This window comes from Octopus bimaculoides, chromosome 11 (genome assembly GCF_001194135.2).
Source record: "Octopus bimaculoides isolate UCB-OBI-ISO-001 chromosome 11, ASM119413v2, whole genome shotgun sequence".
NCBI classification, from domain to species: domain Eukaryota; kingdom Metazoa; phylum Mollusca; class Cephalopoda; order Octopoda; family Octopodidae; genus Octopus; species Octopus bimaculoides.
Genome location: NC_068991.1, coordinates 80,837,998 through 80,850,347, shown reverse-complemented (window position 1 = coordinate 80,850,347; position 12,350 = coordinate 80,837,998). Strand labels below are relative to the sequence as shown.

General features: G+C 38.1%; 1 protein-coding gene across 3 annotated transcripts in view; it reads right to left on the bottom strand.

Moving 5' to 3' along the window:
- The window catches only part of LOC106877907 (ectonucleoside triphosphate diphosphohydrolase 5), a 34,055-nt gene that overhangs the window by 16,789 nt on the left and 4,916 nt on the right, over window positions 1-12,350 (bottom strand). For all 3 annotated transcript variants that reach the window (XM_014926959.2, XM_014926958.2, XM_014926957.2), the window contains exons 2-5: window positions 9,703-9,968; window positions 6,704-6,783; window positions 3,137-3,280; window positions 2,080-2,155 (exon numbers count right to left, since the gene is read on the bottom strand). In XM_014926959.2, the coding sequence (XP_014782445.1) occupies window positions 2,080-2,155; window positions 3,137-3,280; window positions 6,704-6,783; window positions 9,703-9,964 (562 nt within the window). In that variant the 5' untranslated portion in view covers window positions 9,965-9,968. The remainder of the gene's footprint in view (window positions 1-2,079; window positions 2,156-3,136; window positions 3,281-6,703; window positions 6,784-9,702; window positions 9,969-12,350) is intronic.

Below are 12,350 nucleotides of genomic sequence, written 5' to 3'. Positions count from 1 at the left end.
CAGGTGGTGTAGACAACAAATAGATGTATTAATATAATGCTCGGGAATTGAAAACGTCTTTAATGTTTTGAGCCTACGCTCTTCCACAGAAAGGAACACAGAAAGAAACAAGGAGAGAAAAAAAAAAATGTGTAGTGGTGAGCAATCTATCATGGCGAATGCTGGATAGAAAGGTCTCACAGGAGAGCTTAGAAGTAGGGGAGATAATAAAGTAGTGGTGATCCCAAAACAAAGGTGTGCATGCGTGTGTATAAGAGAGTTCGTATGTGTGTGGAAGAGGGCTGGTGATCTTGACATGTGTGTGTGTAGGTGTGTAGGTGTGAAAATGTGGAGCTGGGAATTGGTCAGTGCTGGTGTGTTGTGATGTGTTGTGCGAGAAGAGAGCTGCATACGGATCGGACTGTTTACAACATGTCTTTGAACAATCAAATACTGGACATTAAATTCTTTGCAAATTGATCGCTAAATTATCAAATATATCCTTTAATTCACTTATATAAAATACATTTTTGATACGTAATTTCATCCTTGAATGTTAATTCACTGATTTTACAATTTTGTTGTTGCGTTCAGAAGATCACTCCTTTTTATACCCAAGAATTTGCCGGATCGTAACACAAGATAGAAATGCAAATAGTTGCACATTGGGGAAGGTAGCAGGCAGGGTAATTATGAGGATAATGTAAGTCTAAAGGAGTTTATATACAGTGGCAGCAGTAGCAAGTAAAGAAGACAAGAGGTTGACCACCAGAAGTATGGCTGCCATGCTTGTTGGGTCGTAAACAACATTAAGAGGTAGATACTAATTTCCAGAGTAAAGGCAGTAATTATTATAGGGACAGTAATATTTACATACACACACACACACACACACACACACACACACACATACATACATAAATATACACGAACACACACATATATGCACACACTCATACATATAAATGTACACACACACACACAAAATAAGATAGACAGACAGATAAATAGATGTAAGATAGATAATAAACAAACAGATAATAGGTAAACAATGTCTCAATAATATACTATTCTAACTCATGCTAGCATGGAAAAATGGATATAAAATTAAACAAAAGTAAAAGAAAGATGTACAGTAAGACTGAACTGAAATCTTGGTTGTCAAGCACACTAGATTATTAACATTGTCACATCAGTAACACCCTAAAAGTTACTATACACTTATCTACCCCTATCTCTTCTGATCAACAAAATGAGATTTCCATTTCAACCCTTTCATTTCCATATTTGTCTTGAAATACATTGCTTTTGTTTTAATTAGTTTTGAAAATGATTCAGAATTTAGTAAAATAACTTTGCTTGAAATATTAATTAACATAAAATGTTGATGGAAGGTTTTAATTTCAATCACTTTAAAACAGGAAGTTTATCTCAAAGAATTAAGAGCAGCCTTAAGTCTCTGCCTTCTCTTGAAGCTTTGTGCTGCTTGCCCCATGGCATCTCTATCACCATATTTTGGCAGGAAACTGCATAGAAATAAAATCTTCCATCAAAATTTTATATTAATTCACAAATGTAAATTAACATAATTTAGAATGTTCCAAACACCGACTTAATAATGACAAAGTTATTTAACTAAATTCTTCATTACTTGCAAAATTAATTGAAATAAATGAGTGAATTTCAGTAGGGTTTAAATGATTTAAATTAAAATCTTCCATCAAAATTTCAGGTTAATTTACATTCCAAACATCAGCTTAATAATGACAAAATTATTTTACTAAATTCTTCATTATTTTCAAAATTAATTGAAACAAAGTTAGTGTGTTTCAACAGAAATATGGTATCATATAAGTCCATTCTGTTATGAAAACCATAAGATAAAGTTGACCCAGTATTAATGAAAAAGTTTAATAGATAAAAAGACTCAAATATGAAGTCAATCTTTGAATGAATTTTGCACGAATAACAAATGTAAACATGAATACCAGAAAGAAACTGCATTACTAGAAACTATAGAATCCAGTTTCGATGTGAACTTACCCGAGGAAAAATTCAACATTGGAAATAACAACATACACCCTAAAAACACACACTAACCTTCTTTAGTGCCACTCATTATTTCAGTATTATTTTCAAGCATTTTGAAAGGAAACCTCTTAAACAGCTTCTCTACCTGGTAAAATATGGAAATAAAAATGCATTACACATACAGAAATTGCAAGCAAACACACACACACACACACACACACACACACACACACACACACACACACACACACACACACACACACACACACACACACAGAGAGAGAGAGAGAGTGAGTAGGAAAAAGCAAAAGTGTAAGAGAGAGAGCAGGAGAGAGATAGTGAAGAGCCAAGGTATAGTTACAAGTAACAAAGATCAGAATGTTGAACAATACCTGGTCACTGATGGCATGAAGCCCTGCCAACACAAAACAACCCTAACCCCTCCACACTGGCATTGCCCTTGCAGATATCAGGCAGAGGGTGGCCAGGTGAATTGAGACAACAAAGGTTATTAGTTATGAATTCCACTTCTTCCATGGATGCTAGCACCCTACTGAAGTGAAGAATCAGCTTCCTCAGCCATGTCCAGCTCCTGTCAATATCTCGGGATGAAGCTAGGCTCCAACTCTTGAAGGAAAAGCTTGAGAACAATCCTCTTTCAACTCACATGAGAATCCCCACTGTTGCAGACCTCCATGGATTAAATGGAAGAGACCCAATCACCTAAAAATGACAATGAGATGATGAAAAGTTGCTTTGGTCAGCTGAGACTACAAGACCAAACCCAACCACCTGTGTATGTGGAGAAGCAGACCATATTTTGGAGTACTGCCTTGTTTATCATCTACCACCCACCTTTTGCAAATGTCCGTAAAAATGCAAATAGCTGTGTGAAGAAATGGAAAATTGTCATAGCATTAGGCTTAAGAATATCACATGTATAGTCCAACAAGCACAATATCACATACTCTTAGAATCACATAACCACAATATAACATGTAGCAGATAGTTCAATAACAGAATCATAAGAATATCACCATGTGCTTCTTTATTGTTCATGTATCAGAAAACACATGTATCAAATAATTCAAAGAAAAAAAGATACCACTTGTGCCATTCTACTGACCTCAAGAAGAATATTGTTGGCAGGTTGTTCACCAAGTAAGCGCAAACCTGCTGTGGCCTTCAGGGCAATTGCACAGGATGACTGCAAGTCCTCTGGAACTTTTGATTTGGCTAAATTAAGTAAGGGTAGTAAAGAACCAGCTGCCTGCAATTAGAAAGAGAAAATATTAATATTCAACATATCCATCATCATCATCATCATCATCACCCCCACCACCATTACTAACCCCATCAATATCTTTTTACTATCAGTAGTAGCAATATAAATTATCAATATCCTGATTATCATCAACATAGCATGCTGCACACTTTAACACCCACATCTGGTTTCTTAGGGTACTTTTCAGTAAAATATACCCTATTGGATGCATGCATTTACACAAAACTCCTGCTCCCTTGCCTATCCATGGTTTTCCTGCAACATTCACTTGGAGACGGGCACCAACCAGTCTCAGTGTGGTGTTCTAAGAAGTTTATGGGCACAGAGCCTTCTCATCTGACAAATTTATACAGTTGGCTTAATTCCCCTGCCCCCCACCCCTCAACGGCTCGACTGTTCTTTTCCTCAACAACTCAGCCCCTCTCACCTCTTCCCTCAACAACTTCACCCTCTTCTCCTTGATGACTTCACTCCCCCTCTCCTCAACAACTCATAACTGTTTAAGTTTAGTAACAAGTTAAGTATTTAGGACCTAAACAAACAAAGTGTACTAATAGTTTTCCAAATTCCAAGATCCACAAAGCTGGTATTTATCACCAGTTTCTTTAGTGCTAAATGGATGAGAGAGACAAATATTCTTCTAATAAGAAATGATTCTCTAGCTACAGTAACTCAGCACCACAGACCAACAAAGCACTCAGCAAATATACAATGCTACTACTGCTTGCCACAGCAAAATATATCATCAATGGGTTGTATTAAGAATAAAGATGATTCAACAAGTGTCTCTACAAGATCACTCAGAAATAACAATCAAGTCTTCGTCCAGATACAACGTAACCAGCTTGAAAGACGGAACACATTAGATAGTACCACATCTAATAAAAGGACAGGATGGTCGCAGCGGGAATGCCTTACATCGTGGGTTTACTTGATCAGGGTGGACTTTGGGGTTAAATAGCTAAGAAACAAGCTGATACAACAAAGAAGTCTCTATATGGTCACTAGGTTTGCTAGAAATATCAACTAAATCTCCCTCCAACAATATAGTTTTAGCTTAACCTAAAAGGACAACATTAGCATTGCTGAAATACTTTTGATTCTAGGTTTACTGAAACAGTGCCGACTTGAGGCCTAACAACAAGTAAGAATCGAGACTTGGCTGCTGAGAAATGGTAATGGCAGGAGATGAACCACACATTTTGCTTTTAGTATCCAATGCTTTATTGATTGTCATCAGTGTCAGCAAGTAAAGATGGTTCAAATCCTGTAGATGGAAGCTAACTGAATTCTTAGAATACTTTAATCCATTATTCCTACCTAAACCTTCTTTTATACTAAATTTCCTTGAAGGAGATTCTTTATCTTTAAAATGGGTAGCACATGTTATAATTTCTAAATATTATACCAGTATGCCACATAATATGGATGGAGTACATTATAAACAAAATTATATAAGACCAGTATGTCACATAATGTAAATGGTGGTTGATAAGTATGCATCATCATCATCGTTATTACCTCCGCCAAGGAAGGGGGTTATGTTTTCATCGGCATTGATTTGTCCGCCTGTCCGTCTGTGTGCAAAATAACTCAAAAAGTTGTGAATGGTATTTGATGAAACTTGCAGAAAAAGTTGGTACTGGCAAAAGGAACAGATGATGAAATTTTGGTAGTGATCCAGGAATTTTTATGGATTCTTGAAGGATTTTTCATTTGTTATATCTACTTTACACGAAGTATTACAATGTTACATTCTTTGATTATCTCCCTTGAAAACACCTTCATCGTTTCCACGTAACCTATGGTGGTGTTGCTGTTTCCAAAGTTTATTTTCGGTTCTCTATTAGTAATTTTACCTGTGTATCATCATCATCATCATCATCGTTTAACGTCCGCTTTCCATGCTAGCATGGGTTGGACGATTTGACTGAGGACTGGTGAAACCGGATGGCAACACCAGGCTCCAGTCTGATTTGGCAGAGTTTCTACAGCTGGATGCCCTTCCTATCTTAAAATGAGCTGCTTGGTGGAGGTCTGTGCTCTCCGAGTGCTTTTCTAGTTATTTTAATGTGGACTTTTGCTATGCTTACATGCATCAGACAGAATTTTTTGAGAAGAATATTCTATGGCCATGTGCCCTTCCTGTTGCCAACCCTCACTTATTTCCTAAAAAGGTAATATTTACCCTGACTGCCACGTCTTCACAGAAGACTGAAAATGAACGACAGAACTTGTATGATGGTGATGCTTGTTTATAACTATCACATGATGTCGAGACAAGAAAACAGAACACACACACACACACACACAGAGAGAGGCACCTTTTAGTCTCTGTCTATCAAAACTACTCCCAATGCTTAGTAAAATGCAATTGCCCAATGTACCACTCAGTGGAACTGAACCTGAAATCATGCAGTAGGGAAGACCATATTTTGTTCCTCTGTTCCAAGCCATACTTGCAACAGAACGCATAAGCAAGACACAGCATCTGATCTATCGAGAAGAGCAGTGATGCCATGTAAGAATTATCTTGAACTGCGATACCCTCATCTAATGAATGCTAGCATGGAAAGCAAATGCATAATAATGATGATCATGATGATGCCAGCTAAAACAGATGGGACACATATTATTGATTACAACCATGAACAATTAACTTGTTTAATTATCTACTTCTGTGTCATAATTTAGCTCAAGCCAATAAGTGCTAAACTACACAATATAGATGTCCATGACTATTTAAAACCTTAATCAATGATTTTCAAGATGGTTGGGTTTGATTAAAAGGAGATTAGGCTGTTATTTCTAGCAGATTGAGAAATTGCATACAGGTTTTCTTTTCTTCATTTAATTTTTGTTTTGTTTAATCTGATTGGGTAGGGGCAGGCAAGGCTGTGTGAGTGATAAGTTTGCTTCCCAGCAATTATGGTTACGAATTCAGCCTCACTCCACTTTTTAAACAAGTGTCTTCTACTTCAGCCTTAGCCTGATCGCAGCCTAGGAGTTGGGTTTGGGAGATGGAGACTGAAAGAAGCCCACCATATGTATACATGTGTGTGCGAGTATGTCTCTTTGTTTATGCCTCCTTCACATCACGTGATCGTTGTACACAAGTGTTACCCACACACAAGCGGTCTCACTGATTTCCAATATTCTACAAAATCATGGATGGCTATGGGAAATATTGTCTTGCTCAGAAACAGGTGAAGTTGGTGACAGGAAAGGCATCCGACTGAAGAAAATCTGCCTCAATGAACACTGTCTGACCCATACAAGCATGGAAATATGGACATTAAAAATATGACAATGATGATGTTCATGATGATGATATCTCCACCAAAGAAAAAGATGTCTTCTTAGCATCTAGAAATTAAACATGGTTCTTTGTACTCAATGATAACTCACCTTCTTTGGGTCACTAGCATAAGCTGATAATCCGGGTTTAATTTCATTAAATATATCTGCTATCAATATCATCTTTTTTTCTGAAATAAATATTAAATAATGAATGAATTGAAGATTAAAATGTCATGATTTTCAATGTTAAGTTATACTGGATATTAATTACATGTAGCAATTTGAGGCACGAAAGTAACACATACACATGTTCATCATCATCATCATCGTTTAACATCCGCTTTCCATGCTAGCATGGGTTGGACGATTTGACTGAGGACTGGTGAACCAGATGGCTACACCAGGTTCCAATCTGATTTGGCAGAGTTTCTACAGCTGGATGCCCTTCCTAACGCCAACCACTCAGAGAGTGTCGTGGGTGCTTTTACATGTCACCGGCACGAAGGCCAGTCAGGCGGTACTGGCAACGGCCACGCTCAAAATGGTGTATTTTACGTGCCACTTGCACAGGAGCCAGTCCAGCGGCACTGGCAACAATCTCGCTCGAATGTCTTTACACATGCCACCAGCACAAGTGCCAGGAAGGCGACGCTGGGCACAGGTGCCATCACGATTTTGCTTTCGCTTGCTCCAACAGGTCTTCGCAAGTCGAGTTTCGTGTCCAATGAAGGAGACGACGTTGGCGTGGGTGCCAGCTGTCGAATTTAGTTCGATTTCGATTTCACTTGCTTCAACAGGTCTTCACAAGCGGAGTTTAGTGTCCAATGAAGGAAGGTGTGCATAAGTGGGCTGGCTACACCCCTGGCAGAAGCCCTGGATTTAGGTCTCACCTGGCTTGTTCTTTGATGGTAACTCTGTTGTGCATTTCTCTCTCAAATTATTGTTTCTGATGAGTAATATCATATGAAAGAAATTTAATATTTTAATTGGTTATAGGTTATATAAAACCTGGAAAAGACTTATGATGGCTGAAGATTTGAAAGTCAAGGCCTCCAGTTGACAAGAGACAATAAATAGGAGTTTGGATAAGCTTTTATCTTTTACTTGTTTCAGTCATTGGACACACACACAAACATATATACATACAAGATGAGCTTTTCCATCTCTCAAATTCATTAACAAGGCTTTGGCTGGCCTGGGGCTACAGCAGAAGGCACTTGCCCAAGTTGCACTGGGAATGAACCCATAATCATGGGGTTGGGAAGCAAACTTCTTACCAAACATGAGTAAAATAATATACAAAGGGGACAAGTTTAGTTGAAACTAGACATCTATGTCTGACAATGAATTTTTAGAAGTTTTAATGTTGTATTCTGATATATATCTGTGGTGTTTATCTGTAGACTTATTTTAGTTCTTTTTGCAAGTTCTTAAGTTAGGTATATTTGATTCTGGAATTATTAAGGGGTTCTCAATTAGTTCATTTCATACTTTTTTTGGATTGTACTAGTTTAGGTTATTTACTTTGATAGTGTTTAGGTGAGTGGTGTGACTTACATTGTTAAATTAATAATATGGGGAAAATACATTACATATATTTTATGACAAGAAAAAGGAATAAGAACAAAAATAAATCTGCCAACACTTCAACAATTTAATTAGAAAATATAGCCAGGACTAAATTTATTCAAGTTTAGTTCAGCAGAAGATTGTCTCATCATTGCTTTAATGTCCAATTTTCTATGCTTGCATAGGTTGGGCAGAGTTTATTGAAACAGATTCTCTACAGCAGGATGCTCTTCTTGTCACCAATGCCCACCTATTTCCAATCATGGTAATATTTTCCCCATGCCAAAACATGTTTTTTCAACAATATTAGAAATGAATAATATTGTTTATATGACAGCAATGTTCCTTTGCTGCTATCATGCAATGTCAGTACAAAGAGACACAAACACATATTCACTCACTCTCTCTCTCTCTCTCTCTCTCACACACACACACACACTTAATCATAATTGTTAGTCTGCAAAAATATATTTTGTTTTGCCTATGGCTCTTTGGGAACTTTTTAAACTGGTTACCCCACCCGCTGGAATAATACATACACACACACAAACACGATTGACTTTTTTCAGACTCTGTCCACTAAATTCAGTTACAAAGCTTTGGTCAGCAAAGAGGTATAATAGAAAACAACTTGTCCAAGGTGTCATGTTGTGGGATTGAACAACCTGAAACCATGTGGTTGGGAAACAGACTTCTAAATCACACAGCCACAGTTGTGCCTATGTATATGTGGAAGTGAGAGACCCAGGAAGGGAAATGGGATGAACTACTGAAGAATGACCTCAGGAAGCTGAACCTTTGTCAGAGATGCCTGGCCATACTCAAGAAGACCCACATCCCACAGCAGAAACGTTAAGACTGATCCTTCTGGTAATGTAAAGTACTCATGGCAATGTCACATAAAAGTGCCTGTGGCAGTGTTATGTAAAAGCACCTGTGTGGTGCCACATAAAGGCACCCAGCACATTCTGTAAAGTGGTTGGAATTAAGAAGGGCATCCAATTATAGAAACTATGCCAAATCAGACTGGAGTCTGGTGCAGCCTTCCAGCTTACCAGTTCTAGGCATGGACAATGGATGTGAAATGCTGCTGATGATATATGTATATATGTATGTACGTATGTAATGGCAAGACAAAAATCAGTGCATTTGAAAATGAAAAGGAATTAATATTTCAACATTTTTATGTGTGTAAACGAGTAAGGCATGAGATGTAAAAGAACCAGCAGAGAATTTCTAAAGGTCTGTCAAATCACTGCAAGAAATACAACACAGTGTTAGAAAAAAAAAAAAAAGTAAAGAGTTCATTATTTTTCACTTTCTCTCTCTCTCTCTCTCTTTCTCTCTCTCTCTCTCTCTATCTATCTATCTATCTCTACCTTAGTGAAAATGATTGACCAAATGAGTGAAACAGTGGGTGAGTTACATCAAGTAAAAGGATGAATTTAACCAAAGAATAACGATGCATAAATGAATAAATAAATAATAACAGTAGAAGCATACAAATAATGTCAACAGTTCATATCTGAAATACTCACCTTTATTATCGTTGCTAAAACTGAATATATGAATCCTAGAGCCAGTGCTTCCAGCATCAAACATGATGCCATAAATATATTTGCCTTCTTTGGAAGAAGGGTAATTCCAGCGGTAAGCAGTAGAGAGCCAAACTACCATAACGCAGAGAACAGTAAAACCTGCAGCCCACATCTTCATCGGAAAACTGAATGAATTAAGTATCCTAGAGAGTTTCCTTCTAGAGTTACAAAGACTAGGTTTAATGATTGAAGTCTTTTCCATTTACCTAAGAAGAAAAACAGAAAAATAGAGAAAAAATAAATTATATAATGATACATACATTTTTGTTTCACTTATTTTTCAGTTTTATACCCATTTTTTTTCTATTTTTGCATAAGGTGTCATGTGGGATTGAACAACCTGAAACCATGTGGTTCGGAAACAGACTCCTTTATCACACAGCCACAGTTGTGCCTATGTATATGTGGAAGTGAGAGACCCAGGAAGGGAAATAGGATGAACTACTGAAGAATGACCTCAGGAAGCTGAACGTTTCAGGCGAGATGACAAAGGACTGAGATACCTGGTGCCTTGCCATAACCAAGAAGACCCAAATCCTGCAGCAAAAGTTTCTAAGACTGATCCTGCTAGTGGTGTAAAGCACTCATGGTAATATCAATGTAAAAGTGCCCCTGCAGTGCCACATAGAAGTGCCCATGTGGTGCCATGGCACATGACATAGTGGTTAAGCTGTTGCATTCATGATTGTAAGACATTGGTTCTGATTTCCAAACTGGGTGGCACATTGTGTTCTTGAGCAAGACACTTCATTTCATGGTGCTCCAGTCCACTCAGCTGTAAATGAATTCCAACAATAACTGGGAAGTTATTCCTGCAACAAACTAGTGTCCCATTCAGTGGAGAATTTTGTAATTTCCATCACATATACAGCATAGAAACAGGGTTATACTCCAGCCTTAGGTGTACTAGGGCTCAAGACAGACTTGTGTAAGTGGGGGTGGTTTGTTGTATCTTGGGTGGATCACAATGCCAATAAGAAATACACACACGCAAATTCTATTTCACTTCTTTTATTATTGCAGTAGTAGTAGTAATAGTAGAAGTAAGGTAGCAAAATTGTTAGCACATTGGACAAAATGCTTAGTGATATTTCTTGTGGCTTTTTACATTAAGTTCAAATCCCAAAGAGGTCAACTTTGCATTTCATCATTAAAGGATCAATAAATTGTCAATACCATCAACTAACTCCATCTCCCTAAAGCTGCTGGCCTCCAAAATTTGAAACAATTATCATAATTAGTGATAAGGGGGCAAACTGGCAGAACCATTAGCATGTTGGACAAAACGCTTAAAGGCAAGTCTTCTGGCTTTTTACATTCTGAGTTCAAATCCTACAAAGATCAATTTTGCCTCTTGTCTTCATGTGGGTTGCTAAAATACTTGACTAGACTAGAGTTAAGAATTTTATCAGAGTCAATAATCACATCACATTGCTTAATTTTAGATCAATAATTAAATATTTTAATCTCCGTAGCATGGAAAGCGGACGTTAAACGATGATGATGATGATGATGTAGCAATTCTGTGTCTCTATTGGTTTCTATTAACAAGACACGAAGCCCCTATAAGAACAATCACTAAAAAGAGTTGGTTGATGATGACAATAATGATGACCTTAACTCACAGGAATTATAGCGAGAAAGGGGGATAAACTAGCAGACAAAGAGATGAGTAGAGACATACATTATAAGTGGAAGACTGATATAAAATAAATCTATTTACTTCACCTTCTGGAATGAGAGAGAGAGAGAGAAAAAGAGGGAAGGAAAGCATCCATGACATGATGCAGAGTGAATGTGATTAGTTGAAAGGAAAGGTAGAGAGAGAGAGAGGGAAAGAGAGAAATGTTGATGGTAATAGTGGTGGTAGAAATGGAGGTGGTGGCGGGGCTGGGCAAAGTTCAGTGGGCTCCTACCTCTTGCTGGCAACTAAGAGCCTCTCACTCAGAGTGAAAGGTAGACTGTATGATGCATGGGCCCCAAATGCTGAGGACATGCAGTTGTGTGAACTGTTTTTGGACCTTTTTTTCTTTAAAAAAAAACATGGCAAAAAACAAGGACAAGGTTGTAGAGTTGGAAATTGTCCCACCTAAACAGTGGTTGAAAGATTTCGAAAAGCGGATGGTGGTGCTGAGGACCTATTCTAGGTCGCTCAGCATTATCGTTCAATTCAACAAAGATTGCATTGAAAAAGAGTTGGCAGTATACCTGCCAACTGTAAAATTTATTTCCTGGGGGTACAAATTTGCAACAGTCTGGTTGCTATTTGGTACCCCCAAGGAAGCCTGTACCTTCACGGAGAAACCCTTGGAGAGAAAGAAGGTTGTCTTCCTCCCCACTTATAGTGGGAGAAAAATAATAAGAGCCTGGGTGTGCGGGCTACCCCCGGGCATGGAGGCCAGATGGATTGAAGATACCATCCGGCGAGGCCTGGGGGATAGTGGCCCCAGGTTGCTCAATGTAACTGGCTCCCACAGTCAACTGGGAAGGGTCGAAGACAACTTTGACCCTATGGACCCCAGTGGCGACAGGGAAAACGACCTTCCCGAACTCTTTGACAATGGCAGGCTCCAAGTATCCAGTGATAC